This window comes from Macrobrachium rosenbergii, chromosome 10 (assembly GCF_040412425.1).
Source record: "Macrobrachium rosenbergii isolate ZJJX-2024 chromosome 10, ASM4041242v1, whole genome shotgun sequence".
Classification (NCBI taxonomy): Eukaryota; Metazoa; Arthropoda; class Malacostraca; order Decapoda; family Palaemonidae; genus Macrobrachium; species Macrobrachium rosenbergii.
This window is the reverse complement of record NC_089750.1, coordinates 61,049,834-61,068,019: the sequence shown is the minus strand read 5'-3', so window position 1 is coordinate 61,068,019 and position 18,186 is coordinate 61,049,834. Positions and strand designations below refer to the sequence as shown.

Below are 18,186 nucleotides of genomic sequence, written 5' to 3'. Positions count from 1 at the left end.
AAGGTTTGACCCAAAAGTAAATAAATAGAAATCCTCAATCAAGCTATTATCGACATTTAACAGGTGAAGTTACAGAACTTTTTCAGACGTAAAAAAAAAAAAAAAAAATCAGGGCTCACCAAAAGATATCCGCATTGACAGCCGTAAAATGAAATATTTACGTGAATCCATTTCGGTCAATAGTAGGAATGGTTTTATTTTCGATACAAAGTTGGTAAAAATTAAGATGGACGTTAAAAGAATGTGCAATAGGCTTGTCATCGTGTCAGGACCAAAAGGACATAATTGTCTGGTTTCCAAGATAACAGGAGAAATTTGGTGTAGTGTTGAAGCTCAGATATGAGAAAAGTAAATAATGTGGATTATTCAAATAGAGACGTATGTTATCTGTTGCACAATTTTAGGAAATACGAATGTTTCCCGTGGTTGCCAAGGTAGCAGAAGTAGTTTAGTTTGACCATAACGTCAAACACGAATGAGGAAGAAGATCGGAATCCGTGAATCAACGGTCTAGTGAGTGACTCAGGTATTACATATTTGTTTACTGAACCGTGGTGTAAAGAGCTGTACGTTCCTACGAGCTCGTAAAAGTTTTGCATTTGAAGAGAGGTGAGGTCTTTTGGCAATATCTATTACAGTCAAGTCTGTGTGGAAACGTTCGTGGCTCTTTTGTTCAGTAGGCAAATTAGGCCAACGTAGGCGTAGGCTTAGGAAACTGCTGCAGTGTGTTTCGTAAAGATTAAACTGCCCCACCTAGAGGTATGTACTGTAGGCCCAAGACTGACCGAGTTCCATTATCATGATGTAAAATACCCACCAGAATGTCATTTGCAAGTTTCGCTCAAATCAGGTGTGTACACGCAATGACACCCCAAGGGAAGTTAGTTTAGGCCTATGGTGTAGGCTAATGATTGGCACCCTTTAGGCCTAGGTTTCGGTGATATTAATTTTGAGGGGGAAAGGGGATACTGGTCAGCCAGGGGCAACCCTGCTGTGAATTAAAATAGTAAAGGTAGGTCTGGTTAGAGTGTATTCCTTCTGAAATGCCTGCTACCACTAGCCTAGGCTACACGTAAGCCAGACCTTGTGACCCTTCTGCTTACATTGGCTCCTGAGCGTAAGCTGAGGTAGGCCTATATAGTGAATAGGTCAGGTTGGGGAGTGGGTTCGGGTAGTGTGCCTAACCAAGGGATGCGCCTGTAGCCCATTAACAATGACTCCAAATGAAAGGTAGATCTAAGTAGTAGCTCCACGGCTGCAATTTCCTTGTAACTTGACTTTTTCTACAGTTTTTTAGTTGCTAATTATGGATTTACCTTCAGCTTTTGTCACACAAAAGTAATTAACCTGTAATTAACCCCTGAAGTCCATCCAACAAGGGGTTTCCATATGTAATCTTCACAAGACAGAGCACGGGTACGTCTGTTTGGAACAGTTCATATCCTGTCCAGCAATTGCAATAACTTGTTAACGTATGGGTTCCCCCCGGGCCAGTACTAAACACGGGGAAGGGACATTCCATTTGGCTGACAACAATCAAATGCACCGCCAGTATCAGAAGCCATAAAAGTGTAGAAAAAACCAGTTTCCAAGGTAAAAACAGGCACGGAGCTAATACTTAAAATTACCAAATGAAAAGTTGTGTAGAATAAAAGTTGTTCAGTGTGCCAGAATCTACCCAAAAAGAAACTATCTGGCCCGTTTGCTTGATTTTGCCGAAAGACAATTTTTTCAGCTCAGCTAGCTCAGTACGCCTAGCATTGGGTGTTTCTGTCTGTTAACTTAGCTAATGTATGTTGTATGCTTCGATAGTCTAGGCTATAGACCAGTAGGTTAGCCTAACCTAGCAATTTATGACAAAGTAATGTTTTGCTAAGTACATTGCTTTTAATTTTATAATCAAATCCAGTTACATATCACACAGGCATAATGGGATAATAGGGTATGTTTATCAAGTGTTTCAGTCACTTGTAGATTAAGGTATTTGTTCATGGCTTGTCCCATAACAAAATTGATACAATCTTATAAGCCCCTTTATTTAGATATTGGTTGTAGAAACTATAACTGTCTTTTGTGTTCAATGCCAGTTTCATGTGCTGCCTTGCCCGTCTTTTTGTCTTTTAAATGAATCTTACATATTCATGACTTAACCAATTTTAATTATAATTCCTTTCACGTTTTGTCTCCTAGATGATCATTTTATGTAGTTTTAGGCTCTTTTTAGTCACTTTTCTTTAGCCATGGCTGCTGCTCCTTTTCTGCAATTTGCTGTCCGGTACCTCATGAGGGAACAGTTCTTTTAAGAATAACTTGGGAACACAAACTCTTATCTTTTTATTTATGTCAGTTGAAGCTTGGAAACAAGATTTCAAAATTTGACTTTAATGTGCAACTGTAAAATGGTGATGGTTTGTATGTCTAGGAAAACTGCAAATTATCTTCAGATTCTGCCATTTTTTCTGTTTCTCATTGAATGTGCTGTTCTTTAGCATTCTTGTGTGTTTACAAGGTAAAAATGCCATATTTGAAAGTTACAGGTTTTTATGTGGTGCCCAGAATTTTAAAATCATAAAATTATGAGGAGGAAGGAATTCACTTCAATGGTTAATTTTTGTAGGATCCAATTTAGAACTGTGGCCACAGTATGGACGTAAATTATGGTTTTTCCTTATAAATTTCCATGTGTTTTGGCAGATTTGATATTCATTTTGTCGTTAGCATTTGTTTAACCCATTATGACCACCACTTTATTCAATAATAGTAAACTGGTAATCATGGTGGGAACCATGGCTTTTGGATCAGGTCAGGTGAGGAGGTGTCCATGGTCATGTGAGGCACAACTTATGTGGACCCTCATTATTTTAAGACATAGGCCAATTGTAATGGGTTACCAAACATTTGCAACAGAAACGAATGTCAGATTCATCATAAGCTGACTACATGCCGTGTGTGTGTGCTTTTTTTTTTTTTTTTTTTTTTTTTTTTTTTTTTTTCATTACTGGTGACAGATTATTGCTCATCTAACAGTTAGGCCTATTGCGAACCACAGTAAGGCCTTGCAGTAAAACTCTTAAAAATTCCAGAGACTTCTAAGACAGTGATATTTGCTTTTTGAAATGCAAGATAGTTTTTATGTCCATCCATCGTGTTCAGGGAGCAGGGCTTCAAAATATGATTAGATGTTTGTCATAGTCTTCAAAATGGCCGTCATGACTTGTGGCTGAATAGTTATCATAGGTCAATGAATATCTGTTTAGGATGCTAAACTTCAATTCCTGATAGATCAAAACTTGTCTGATTGTAAATATTTCTGACGTGTCTATGAGTTTCCATTAGATTTTCCAGAGATCAAAACTTGTCTGATTGTAAATATTTCCGACATGTCTATGAATTTCCATAGATTTTCCAGGAAGAGAAGCAGTCCATTTGTGTTACCATTAACCCATATGCAATATTGACACATGAATAAAACTGTAACTGCAGTTTGAACTGGATGATGATTGATTTTGGACTTGTTATTACCAGGTCTTCTAGCATTCCCTACCAGATGTCACAAATAATGAATTTGCCTCAAATATTTTTGAGGAAAAATTGTTGCAGTTGTTGTCATCCATTCATTGGTTCTGTATTGAATTCTGTCATCTTTTAATTGGGATGCACTGCAATCTAACCTAACTTTATCTAATATATGGTGTAGCCTATATATACCGTACTGGAATAAAGGCATCCTCCTTCTGCGGACTTCACACACTCCCTACCTCAAGCTTGCACATGCAAGGCAGAAGTCTAAAGGTCCCTTAATCCACAGTGGTGTCAGGTGTTCTAGACAGGGTGATTCACTGCAGATACCCTTTATATCCTCACACCTGCCTCACTTACAGGTAAAGGCAGTCTCCATAATTGCTTCATAGTAAGGTTTTGTTTCAAAGTCAGGACTGGTTTCAGGAGATCTTCAGTAAAATATATAAAATACTTTTGCTGTCTTCTGTAATTGGGTGAATTCACTTGATATCATTGGATGGGCTGAGTGCATATGCTGAGGTTTATTTATTTGCAACATTTGCTCAGTTACTCCCAAGTAGTGAAAAGGTTATATGGAGATAAAGTAGAGATTATTGCTACTGAATTCATGAAAATATCAATTTTCCCTTAGAAGAACTAATGAATCTAATCAAAATTACTGTTTTATCATGAGACTGGAAGTTCCAGTTAATGTTAAGTGCTGTTTTATCAACATCTATAAGTAGGGTTATCTCCTTGCATCGATAGACATATGGTGAGTTTTTTTTGGCAAGTCTTCCGCCACTGCTAGATTTACTACTACTCTTACTGACCGCTTCTCTTCCCATAACTTGCCTATACCATTTCCATGTCTCACGGTCTATGGGCACCCATTTCTCTGCTACCAACTCATTTTTAATAGGATATTCTCATCACACTCCTGCATCATTTAGTCACACATTTTCAGAATCTCCTTTATATTTTTAAATGCCCATGTCCTCACTATGTAAAGAAGCACTGGTCCTATATATACAAGGATTATGAATTTTTGTTTCCATAACTGTTGGGATACCCTATTTTATGACTACCATAGAAAATTTCCTGTTTTTCTACATTTTTGTTGTTGTGGGCAGGGGCCAGTTTTGAATTTACAAATTAGTTTTATGCCCTGCTCAGAATTGAAAAAATGAGAAAAATGATGGTTATGTCATGAAATATGTCTAATTTTACACAAAATGGATAGCAGTATTTACTTTGGAGGTATTTACAGGAAAGAAGAAGTGATTTTGGAAACTTACTTCATAAATATGCATTGATATTTTTTTTACTTCATAAATATGCATTGATAATTATAAAAGAAAGTTTACTGTAAAGTTATCACAAAAGTTACCTTATGATTAAATTCTTTAATTGATAGAATTATAAGTACAGTTATAGGATGCAGGTTTGAAATGTGTTCAGTACAAGAAGTGTTATACTGTATTTATCAACTGTCAGCATTTTTTTTTTTTAGACATGAGTCATGTAAGGCAGAAAGTTAACTTATTTTAATCAGTTTGTTCTGATGTATATTTAATTAATGAATTCCTTTGTATATAATAAATGTCCATATTATCTCCCTGTTAGAATGAAACTATTTGTAAATTTAAAGTATCAACACATTTTTCTTGAAAGATTCCTTTTCTTTCAGGGATTTTTACAAGAAGAAATGAGTTTTTTCTGTAAGAATGAGAAAGCAACCTAAATCTCAGACAATAAGTTTTATCAAGAAGGGAGCCGCATTTTTACTTGCTGCCGAAGTTTTTGCTTTTGCAGGCTGTTATTATGTTTACCATCGTATGAATACTGATAGAGGTTTGTATTGCAGTTTGTTGTATTTATGTTTTATTGTACAGTTTACAGTGTTTTTTGAATGAAGATATCCCTTCCCCCGAGATTTAGGGGTGACATAAATTGGCTTCTATAATGTGGTTGTTTAAGAGCATCTTGTACTTTGATCTGATTCGTAAGTCGGACAGATTTCTGAGTATGATAGTTATCTTTTGCATGCCCATAAAAATCAGTTTTATATAAGTAACTCACCAAGTAATTACATAGCAATAGTTTCCACTCAAACGGCAGCTGAGATTCGAAATTTGGCTGGTATTGCTTCAATATGGTTTATGTAGGTGATCAGCCCGTCCCATTAACGGAATACTGGAACAACCCAGCAAACAATCCTCATTCGTTTCCTGCCATCTGTGGTGGCAACACCTTGTCTGGTGACAGCTTTATTCATTATTTTCCAGTTATTTTACCAGATTCCGATGGAGGATTCTTAAATCAACCATCGGAATGCATATATTGTAGCCTTCAAGCTGAAATCTTTCAGGATGAGTTTTTCCTCATCTTTTGTTTATGTTGATTCAGAGTCATGAACGAGCCGCCAGTAAACAACGCCATTTGCATTTATGGTTTGCTTACCGTTAGGCCTCTGGCAGCACCAATAATAGTTTTGCCTTAAGAGTAATTCTCGGGTGTTACGACATTCCATTATAAAAGCAAATTGTTGTATGTCACACCTTTTCATTAGGCGATACTTTGGCAATTTATGAATTGTTTTCCGGCTGGAAACTAGTAGCAAGCTGCCGATAATAGTTTTGTTTTAAAAGTAATTTTCGAGTGTTATGACACTCCATTATAAAAGTAATTGGTCTATGTTAGGACTTTTTTTTGGGCCATAACCTTTGTAATTTATGAATTGTTTTACGGCCTTTAAACTACTAGCGAGCCGTCAATAATAGTTTTGCTTTATATTTAATTATCGGATGTTACAGCATTCCATCATAAAGTAGTTGGTGTATGTTACGCTTTTTCATTAGGCATTAACTTTTGCAGTTCATGAACTGCTTTCCAACCATAGGCTACTGGTTTTTACCTTAATTTTCAGATGTTATGACATTCCATTAGTGTCTTTTCATTAGGCCATAACTTTGGCAATTTATGATTTGTTTATTGGCTGTAGGCTTCACACAAGCCACCGATAATTGCCTTGAGAGTAATTCTTGGGTATTTTGTCATTTCATTAGGCCTGTAACTTTGGCAGTTATGATTTATTACCCAGACCTATGCTTCCTGTAAGCCTCCGGTAAATAAATTTTTTACATAACTGTCACACCTTCCTTTGCAGAACTGAAAATGTTGAAGCAGAAAGTAGTAAGGAGAGAATTGGGGGTTTTGTTGGCTGCTACGAGTAGACGTTCTCGACAGCCAAGAATCAGCTCACGCTACAAAACTACTAGTTTGCTGGCACCGATCTCGGGTGCCAGCTTTGCCTCCAGCACCCTCTCTCGTTTCGTACTTGGCGCCAGCGCTGGCACCCTGGCACCAATTCTCTCCTACTAGCCTCTTGCCCCTGCACCTGGCTCCCTTCCTTCCTTTCCATACCTTTGCCAGTCTTGTGTTTTGGTTAACAGATGTTAACCTCGTTATAGTGAAGTGCAGTGTAGTGTAGTGTAGTGGAGGAGGTGGCTACTTGTCTCCCGATGCTCCTAGACAGAAGGTCCCTGTCAAACTTCCCACAACTCCTGGGAGGAGGCAAATTGAAGTCCAAGGGGGGTCAGGGGTTTCCCCACACGGGTAGTCCCCCCCCCCCAGTCGAGCCTGTTGTGGTCCCAGGTATCGGCAGACAGCCACTGGAATGGCATCTTGATGGATGTGTAGTGGAGGAGGTGGCTATCCAGCCCTATCAGATCTCCTAAACCCAGTCCCTGTCAGACCCCTAAACCTGAGAGGAGGCATACTGTCAGTCCATGGGAGTCTGAAAGGGTTTTGCCCCTGGATAGTTACCCCTCAGTGCAGCCTCTTGTCAACAGGTCTCGACAGACAGCCATTGAAAAGCCTTCCATAAAGATGCGCTTGCCTTGACCATGGTGGTGCCAATGGCGTATTTTCGGGTTACGTATCCCAGTGTGAGCAGGATAAGGATCCCAGTGTGGACAAGAGGCTCCGTTGACACTTTTGGAATCCCAGTGTGGATAGTTACTGACCCCAGTGTACCCCTGGATTTATCTCAGCAGTTGAAAAGACATATCTCAGTTTTTGTCAACAGGTCTCCGATTCTATACAGAGTCCAGCCATTGAAAAGTTCCGAGGTTCCCCTCCATAAAGCTCATCCGTTCAGTTGCCTTGACAGTGGTGGTGCCAATCCAAGCGCCCAGTATCCAAGCTCCCATGTTTGCGCATCCACCTGTGTCCTGTGTCCACTCATCCCCAGTGTTTGGAGCCAGGATCACCTAGCACCCAGTGTGGATGAGAGACACTACCTCTTCACTTTTCACATCAGTTTTGGAATCCTTTGTTGGACCATTAGTTGTTACTGACCCCAGTGTAGACTAGAGGCATACCGGGGCTGGCGACTGACGGCAGGTGCAACAAACAAAGGAGGGAAATCTCAAAAACAATAAAATGAGTTAAAAAAAGACAATATTTACCAGTTTTGGTAAAAGATAAAAACCATAAATAAAAAAAACCAAAAGGCAGTTGTCAAGTTAAATAAACAAAAAGTAGCTGTAAGAAAAAAAGGCAAAAAATAAACAACAGCAGGCAAAAAAAAAAAAAAAAACCAAACATTCCTCCATCGGGCACAAGACAGTCAACTGTGCAACAGGGACAAAAACCCACCAACCAGAAACCCCGATGGAGTTCCAGGACAGCTCCCAAGTTCATCGCAGCTCATGGTTCCTCTCCAGGCGTGCTCCATTTGCTGCTCAAAAACTCGACCAACGTGACTCCAAAAACTGCCTGCTGCTGCTGCCACTGCCGCCTCCGCTGCCCTACCAGAGTGAAGACAGAAAACGGGCAGCTCACCCGAAAACATCAAAACAAAAAAAAACATGAAGGCACAGTGGCAATCAGCGGGAACCAGCAGTTCCCGCAAAACCATCACTTAACGTGACACCCCACCTAAAAAAAAAAAAAAAAAAAGATTATTTTTTTCTTTTATCCATGCTCCCCTCCGCCGTAACAACCCCGCCATCAAAAACAGAGCCGCCCTGTCACGCTCCCATGTTTTTATGCAGGTTCTTTAACATATCCACCTGTGTCCTGTGTCAACAAACAAAGGAGGGGAAAACAACAAAAACAATAAAATGAGCCAATATTTACAAGTGAGTCAGGTCTGGTAAAAGATAAAACCATAAATACAAAAAAGCCAAAAGCAGCTCTAAACAAAATCAAGTTAAATAAACAAAAAGTCACAAAAATAAACAACAGCGGGCAAAAAAAAAACATACGCGTCCTCCATAGCACCAAGACAGCCCTCAGCTGGCAACAGGGACAAAAAGACAACAGAAAACCCCGATCTTCACTGTTTCAAAGATGACATCGTGTGGTCACCACGACTACTCATGGTCACACTCCACCTCCGTCATGCTTTATTGGGTGACCAATTTGCTGCACCAAAAACTTCGACCAACGCCGACTCCAAAAACTGCCTGCTGCTGCTGCCACTGCTGCTACTCTTGCTGCCCTACCAGACCCGACTGAAGACAGAAAAATGGCAGCCCACGAAAACATCAAAACACCAAAAGCAATGAGTTCCCGCAAAAACCATCACTTAACGTGACATTGAGTGTCCAGTGTCAGAGCACCCAGTGCCAGAGGCTTGGCACCTTGGATTGTTTCCGTGCCCTGTCATGTACGGACTCGGACAGTTATGGTTTTAGAGTTTTTTCCGCTCTTGTTTTGTATTCTCTAGAAGGAGATCTCTGGTGCTCTCTTCTACTGTGAGATTCACACAGTTGCAGTGGGCCATTGCTCCCAAATGACGCCGTTCAGACTATTTTGGGAGTGCTCGACACTGTTTCTTGTACTCGGCTCTTGACAATGAGCTGCATGTCCACAGTTCATCATTTCTCTCGCCTAGACAGTAGATGAAGGTCAAGAGGGAGATGATCCATACAGTTCTTTCTTCCAGATCCCCATCCAAACTCCAAAGAGTTTTTAAGTTCTGTCTTTTGAGGCAGGGCTCCCCAATCAGGAGTTTGTGCTTTGACCTCTCCTGATTCCTAGCTCTACCTGCATTTGACTTCCCCTTTTGTCTGGGCATAATTCCAGTCTTTACATGTTGACTGACTCCTTTATTACCTTCGAAGAAAAGGAGCTTGAAGGCTCTTGACAGTATCCTGTACCGGAACAGGGAAACAAAGTCTGACACCTCTGTGTTGTTTCTTAGCCCAGGATTCTTTAGTCGGACCTTCAGTGGTGGCTGTCGGAACATGACTTGTGCAAGAGAATTCTTTCTTCTGCTGAGCCTAGTTCTGGTCTTCTTCTCGGCACCTCAGATCTAGGTCAAAGGAGCCCACTTGAGGAACCTGGAAGATGTCCAGGACTCAGTCCCCAAGAAGAACGGAACCTTCAGTTATACTTTGGAGAGCTAAAGTGCTTCTCTTATGGCTCTAGTGCTGCTCGACCTTAGCTCACATTTAGACTATGGTAGTCTACTTGGATAGGATAGGACCTCAGTCCTAACACGTCTACTTAAGCAGGCAAGCTGGATCCAGCGTTCCCTCTCGACCAAACAGCAGAGTTCTTCCTTTGTTGACAGATCAATCAAGTCTTTTATTCACTTGATTTATTCAGGGAACCAATTTTTGAAGGACGTACTGGGCCATCAGAAGCTTGTCCTTCCCATCATGGCCCTTCAATCCCCTGAGTTGTCAGGATCTAAATATTGTATGAAGCAAACCAACCTTGAACCTGTTTGCCTCTTCAAGGATCCTTCAACATGATTGAGGAAGTGCTAGACAGTCTCAGGCGCTGTTTCCAGTAACACTCTTAGCCAATTCTGGCACATGTAATGTGAACCTGCTACAGTTGTTGGTGGACTCTTCAAGATCTTTCCCCAAAACCATGTCGTCTCAGACAACCTAGCTTCAGAGATACTACCAAGGGAGGTCCACTCTTGCCCAGACAGGCGGTGGACTGTCCAGAGGATTGTCTTCCAAAGAGTCATGAAGACATGTTGCAGAGGCTATTACAAGATTCAGAAGTCACCCTCTTCCTCTGTCTCCCAGACTTAGTGGTCATCTTCCAAAGCTGGTGTCTCGGACTCTTCGTCTCTTCTTTGAAGACATCTCTGACCCTGCTGCAGATCACCTCTTTGTTTCTGAGAAGATCTAGGACATCTCACTTTCCTCGAAGAGGTACCGATCTATGCTTATCTCTGGTTAGCACAGAGATCTGGATCTTTCATCTCAACAACCTTTCAAACCCTTTGCACGCCCAGCTAGGAAGCAAGAGGTGCGTTTTCCTCATCTTTCCTTTGATTTTAACCAAGAACGAGGATCCATCCAAGACCTGGATCCGTTCTTTCTCCCTTAGAACTTACCGGACATCCTTGGCTTCCAAGAGTTGCATTCAGCTCCCAAATTCCTAACTCGCATGGTGCCCAGCTCACCTGACACCAGCTACAGCCTGGCACCAGTGCATGCTCCAAGCACCCAGGAGTGCTCACTAACTCTGAGGGAAGAGTGAGCTCTATGTCCAGTTGGAATTTTTAGGTATTTACTTGAGCAGGGCTTGATAATCAAGAGGGTCGTCTTATCATTTGATGTTCAGTCAAGAACCCCCTCACCCTCGGACTATGATCGCAGTGTCCTTCATCCTAAAGAGATTTTATTTCCGAAACACTCGGGTTCAGAACAACTTTGCCTTGTTTTAGTGAAAGCTAAGGACATCAGAGTAGCCTCTACTTCTTTAGCTTTCAGGCACATATGCCCCTTATTTCCATTCTGCATCGGCCTACTGGAAGCATAATCGTCCTTCACATTTCACAGGCACATATGCCCCTTATTTTCATTCTGCATTGACCTACTGGAAGTATAATCATCCGTCGCGTCTCACTATCTTGAGAAGTGAAACCCAAACTACTAGCTCCGCTGGCACCCAGATCTCTTGGCATCAGCTACTGTCTGTTGCCAGCTTTAGAGCTTCCAGAATCTCAAGCTGCTAGCTCTCCTGGCACCAACTACAAGTCTGGCCCCAGCTATAGAGCTCCCAGTGCCCAGAGCTTCGGACTTCCCTGGTGCTCAGCTCGCTTGGCACCAGCTATAGTCTGGTGACAACTTTAGAACTTACGACATCCACAAACTCCCAGCACCTCGGCTGGCGTCCAGTTCTCCTGGTGCCTAGCTCACCTGGCACCAGCGATGATTATACCAATCCACGAGCTTCCACGGCTTACCTGGTGCCACCTCCAGACTGGCACCAGCTAAATAGCATTTAAAATTCTGCAGTACCACAGGATAGTGACTGGCATGGTCTCCTGTCAATGTCGGGTTCAGCTGTGTAATTACTTGGTAAGTTACTTATAAAAAATGACATTATAATAAAATAAGGTTTTATATACTTAGCAAGTAATTACAGAACCGAAGCCCACCCTCCTCCCCTCTGATGGGCATAAGGCAAAAAACGAATGAGGGTTGTCTACTAGGTCTTTCCAATGTTCCATTAGTGGGACGGGCTGGTCACCTACACCAACAGTGTTGAAGCGCCACCAGCGAAATTTTGAATCTAAGCTGCCGTTCGAGTGGAAACTAGCTATGTAATTACCTGGTAAGTATACAGGTAGTCATCGACTTACGACGGCATTAGGTTCTGACAGAGCGGTCGTAAGTCGACCAACCACATATGTACATGTATTCTGTACCTACCTTATATTATCCATCATATATTATATCCTAAGTATGACTAGCCTACATATACATTTTATATTATCCCAAAAATGTGCATGTATAGTACCTATTATTACGTTTAGCATATGAAATCTTATCATGCTTGAACTCCTTGATTAATACTTACTTTTATTACTGTATTTAACATTTTTATTGTAGGCATTCAAACCATCTGTCTGGTCTGTTTACATTTTCTTATCCGCCATTTGCATTGCCAATCGGCTACACGTATGACGTATTATTTACTTTTATTTATTTATAGGTTTGAATTAAATACATATGGTAATTTGTTATTACATTTGATTTATTTGCAAAAAATAGAAATACAAAATACATTACAAAAATATGAATCTTTTACCATTTTCGAACGACACAAACACACTGAATGCTGCTGAAAGCTGAGCATCTCTCGGATATGAGCGCACTGCTGGTAGTGGGAAAATATCGTACGCGCGCCAATGTATTTTTTAGCAAAATATAAAATTAAATATTATTATATATTATTATATTGTCGTAGCCGTCGTAAAGTCGGTCGGTCATAAGTCGCATAGGTCGTAAGTCGACGACTACCTGTATATAAAACCATGTTTTATTATAAAAATGTCATTTTTCTTATGTTTGACAGGTGAAGAATGTCACTTTCTGTGATGTTTTTCAGGATTTATTGGTGATTTAAATAAAACAGATTTCAATATATGTTCCCTCCATTTATTGATAAACAGCTTAGGTTTTTTGTGCCATCTGTTCTAATTGCTGATCCAGGGTCTTAATTTTTGCCTTGGCAGATGAGAATTTATTAAAGCAATCTTAGTATTTCCTTGGTGTTCATTTATACCCTTAAGAAGAAATATAGAATGGTCTTCAAGACCTAAATTTCATAATCAATCAACCACCAAATTAGTTTTTTGCTTACAGAGAAAGGAAATTCAAAAGCTCTCTTGCCACTCATCCTTAACGAACCATCTCTGTTCTGCCACTTTTTTGATCTAGTTATTTTTTGTAATGGTGAGCAATGACATTGAAAAGTTTTGTTATTTCATGGTTATAGTACTTATTAGACTTTGACTTTTCCACAATCCATTGGTTAATGTTTTTGATTAAAACTTCTTGTCTCTTAACGATGCTAGTTGGGTGTGAAGAGCAATAAGAATTAAGAATTCATAGCCAATTAATTGTGTTTCTTGCTGTTAAAGGGCAGCTTGCATACACGTGCACTAGCAGGGGCACGTTGGGTGGGCATGTACTAGCAGGGGCACATTGGGTGGAGATGACCTATAACTTTCAAGTGTCTTGATAGGGAACATTTTGGTTCATTTCCTCTATTTTTATTTACTGTTACAGGGTAACTGGATTTTTTTTTTTTTTTTTTTGCATGTGATTTTAGTGTTTCCCTTCAAGTACTTTTTTTATTTATTGCCCATGTGTATAACATTGGCAATAAATAAAAAAAGTCTTGTAGATCTACTTGCAAGTTACTGTTCTTACAAGTTACTCATATTTCCTAACTCTACTAGTGATCCATATTGTTACTTCCATGATGATTTATGATCTTGTTTTAGTGAAATTGATTCTATGTCATATGCCTAGTAATTGTATATTACATGTATAAATCGTATGGCAGTCAATGATGTTCATGATAAGTTATATCTGTGTTGTCACAGGCTGTGCAAGTTCCTTAGTGTTATTGTATGCAGGGTTCTTGAGCACTATATGCCTTCAACTCAGAATCTGTTTGACAGAAATGTAGGGCAGTGTTTGCTTTTGCTAATGCATATCTGTCTTCTTTCAAAGTTGTTTATCAAACACTCTTCAATTTGAAATGTGTGACCATGCACATAATTAAAAAAAATTAGAATGGATAGCCAACTGATGGTGAGAGATCCTGCCTTGGCAAAGTGAAGGCCCTTATGTTCCTAACCTACTGTGGTCTTATAAGATCACTGCCTTTGTCTGTAAATCAGTTGTGGTGTTCTTCCTATTCTTGTATTGCTTAGAGTTTCTCCCATGGCCTTTCTCTGCTGTAGTGGATCACTTAGTCAGTATTAGGTGAATTTGGAATGTTTTCCTTTGTAGTGGTCTTTATCAGTAATTATTAATAAATGTAATTGTAATTTATTCTTATAAAAATTACTTGAAATAAAAATAATAATAAAAATCAGTAATGTAAAAATAATAAGAATAAAAAATAAAAGTTAATAAAATTGGGTTGTGCCTGGCTTGGAAGTATTGATATTTGCTCATTTTTCTGATCTTTAGAGATTGTCTCCGCTTCCCAGCATAGCTTAGTCTAGGCTGCTTGTCTCTGCCTGCTTTAGAGTAGCTTTTTAACTTTCCTGGGTTACTTTAGGAGTAGGGGCATGTAATTTGATTGACTCCATTTAAATTATGGTATTTCTGAAGAATCGGCAGTGAGTGAAAGTTGGGTTCCTCAACTGCATTTCTTATGCACAGCAGTTATTTAACTGTGCAGTATCAATATAAAACATTCACTGTTTTATAATACTGTACTTTATTCCAGATTAACTTTTATAAGACAAAACTTAGCTGGATGTGGCCTTAAACACTAGGAAAATATATTTTTATTTCCCTCGTCAGATGATCTTGCATTTTCTATTTTTATTATTGTTACTGTATTATGTTTCATTTTACTTGGAGTTTTAGTTTCGTTTAACTGGATGTCAACTGTTAACAGCAACAAAACTTTCTCATTTTATACTCAACACTGCCATTTCCTTGTCTTCCACATGAGTTGTAGAAAAATAAACACATGTTCTCCACCCTCTTGTTTGAAGTATATTACTTGTAAGTCCTGATAGCCACTCTTCAGAGTGACTTTTTTTTTCGTTTCCTGTAGATAGCACTGAAGTTGAATGATGCCACCTTAGGTCATTGGTTACTCTCCAGTTTAGAAGTACAATGTGCCTCTTGTAGGCTTATTATCCAGGAACCTGTCTTGGATAGAAAATATAGCTCAAAATTCCTTCCTCTTCTGGTTCACTGTCATCATGCCCTATGGGAATAGAATAAGCTAGGTCGAGAAGAGTAAAGATAGGTTGGATGGATGCTTTTTATGGTTTTAAGATGATTTCCATCCCTATCAAAGACAGGATTTGGAAAGTTAGAGGTGCTTGTGAAATTGAACAGGGCAAAAAGTGGGAGGTGGATGTCTACTGAAAAATTGTTATGGTCAGTATTTCTGCAAATGCTACTCTTAAAGGCTTCTGACAATAAAGAAATTTGGAGTTTATTATACTTTTCTGATTGTTTAGTGTGAATTTAGTAAAGTTTTCAGGTGATTTGAAGTATATATTGTTCATTGTCTCATTATGTAATATTAAAAGGAACTTTTTTTCAGATTTCAGGTACTACATGAAAAATAATTATCCTTTTGCTCTTGAAGGTAAGTTTTTTATTATTTTAACTTCATGAGATATACAGTAGTTCACTCATGTAATTTCCCTATTTCATGCTATGAGAGTTTTACTGTTCTTTTACAAGTCCAGTATCACTTCAAATCTCCTTACTGTTAAGAAATGAGTTGAAGAAATCTTTGCAATTGTTGGTTTTGACATAAATTCATGAAATGTAATATATGGTCTGTATTGAATAATAAAAATTTCTTCACAATTGGATAATTGAGAATAAGGCTTTAATATAGATACTTCTTGAGGTGTTTATTTATGCTGAAACTTAATAGTACCTGCACTCATTTGTGACTTACTGTCACCTTTAATGGAATATTATTCAATAGGAATCTTAGTTGAAGTCTAGTTTAGGTTTGTTCTTGACCTTACATTGTAATACCTACTAGTTTCCAGTAAGTTTAAGGAAAATTCATAGGTTACTAGCGCTAAACTAAGGTTCCTCAGTGACCCAGAATCATAATGGAATAATGGCTTTTAGCCTTAGCAAGTGCAGTAAGACTTGACCTGACCTTCCAAGTGGAAACTAAGTGTGAGTGTGTTGACAAATTAATAGCATTATTTTTATCAAGTGCTGCAGTTTTAAAAGTCAAATGCTTCTGCTTCTTTGATGGTCAGGTAGTGGCAGAAGTCTTTTATACATTCAACTACCATTATTCTCTTGACTTTACAGGCTTCTATTCAGTTGGAGAATTTTTCCAGTCTAAAGATCAGACAAGAAAAATTGACAGTAATATTTGGGCAGTACAGCACAATCAGGTTTCAGATACTAAAGTAACCCCTGCCCTTGCTGAAAACAGAGACAGTTAAAGAAAACTGAGTATTAACAGGTGAGTCATGCTGAAAGATTTTTTAAGATTGAACATAATTTGACGTTAGTGAATTTTCAAATGATTGTTTTACTATATGAAACCTGTCATAATTTAGTAACCTTGTTTTTTAATCCTTGTAAATTTGTAATTCTGTCATTATTGCTGAATAATGGGGGAAGTACAGGCAGTCCTTGGTTTATGGCGGGGTTCCATTCTAGCGGCGTGCCTTAAGTTGGAAAATGCCCTAACTGGGAACACCATAATAATAAAGATTTATAAAAATGAGAGAGAAACTTATGTAAGCCTGGGGAAAGAAACAGATTTTTAAGTTTTGCTCTGGTAATAAACTGGTTTTCTCCTTTCCTTATAGGAGGGACCTCCTTATAGTGAACCTTCCTGGTGGCTACAGCTCCCTAAACCGGTTTTCTCACCTCATTATAGCACCTATAGCTACGCCGCTTAGAATCCTAGTTACTGTGCTTACATTGCCATAATTTTGGAACATCAGCCTAACCTGGAACCAATTTTTTGATGAATATATTAGAAAAAGTCGGAGCCGCCCTAACCCATGGACTACATAAATAGAGGCCACTCTTATCCGCACTATGCTAATTGCCTAGATCCAAAGGGGTGGTGGAATTTGGCATAATGCTGATAGGGGACTAGTCCTGTGCTTATCATCCTACCTAACCCCAAACCATAAAATTAGCTTGCTTATGTGAATATTTTGACATGAAACTTTAATCATAGGCTGTTGTCATATATAAAGCAGAAATAATACCCAATAAAATGTAGGTGTATTTCATTTACTTTTAAATTAGTGAATGTCAGTGTGAAAACAATAAGTGGCTATCATTACATAATACCCGTTTTCACTGAGGAATTATATGTAATTAAGATATAAAAAATCTGCTACTACCAAAAGTATTGTTGACAAATAATTATGTAAAATAGTTACAAAAATTTAGTTTTCATTGACAAGAGTCTTTGGAACCCTAAAGAACTAATGTCCCAAAAAACCTCTGGTACAATGAATTGAATGTTCATTTTGTAAACTGCATGCAAGTTTCTTAAATTTTGAAATTTGATTCCTGCTGTCATTGAAGGAAATGAGAATACAGTTAAGGGAGACATAACTTGCATCTAATGTGGTTTGTCCCTTTGAAGTAAGAAGTTCAAATTAATATGATAGAAATCTTTATATAGCACTTCACGCGATTGTCTGTGGTCATTGAAACCCATTATCCGTAATGAATGGCAAGTTTTATGAAAAAAGCAAGTTTCTTAATACTCTTTCAGAGCACCACTAAACTGATTTTGAGTAATTTTGTCTAGTCTTGAACAGATGAGCTCTGTCTGACATATGGATAGCCATTGAATACCCCATATGATCTAGTTGATGTATAGTGTATAACTAAATGTCAGCAGTGGGACATATATTATTTAAGCTTCAGAAGCATTCCTGAAGGAAAACATTTTAATCAACATTTCAAGTTAATATAATCATATATTCTTTAGAAACTCCAGTGTCACTTTAGACTCAACCTATCATGCCAGGCCCAGCCCTATGAGAGTTGAAAAAGAAAAAATTGTTCATTGTTTACACTGCATTATGACCCAGAGGCTAGTAAGAATAGATTACTAATTACGGTGTGTAAGATGTTCATGAAGCTGTCATTCCCATCATTGGATGGGTGTGTGATATTTAGGGCAAAAGCCTAGGCATGGGCCCAAGAA

At 38.8% G+C, this 18,186-nt stretch overlaps 1 protein-coding gene across 10 annotated transcripts in view; it reads left to right on the top strand.

Annotated features, from left to right (window-relative positions):
• The first annotated feature begins 317 nt into the window (after positions 1-317).
• Positions 318-18,186, top strand: part of LOC136842676 (tubulin-specific chaperone C-like) — a 39,748-nt gene continuing 21,879 nt past the window's right edge. For 2 of the 10 annotated variants that reach the window (XM_067110327.1, XM_067110325.1), the window contains exons 1-4: positions 344-526; positions 5,192-5,355; positions 15,571-15,615; positions 16,311-16,467. Coding sequence is in view for 5 of the 10 variants with exons in the window: in XM_067110333.1 (XP_066966434.1) it covers positions 5,229-5,355; positions 15,571-15,615; positions 16,311-16,447 (309 nt within the window). In the remaining 5 variants the exon portion in view is untranslated. Of the gene's footprint in view, positions 760-5,191; positions 5,356-15,570; positions 15,616-16,310; positions 16,468-16,819; positions 18,039-18,186 lie in introns of those variants that run through there. The other 8 variants (XM_067110333.1, XM_067110332.1, XR_010854303.1 and 5 more) reach the window with 8 other exon arrangements.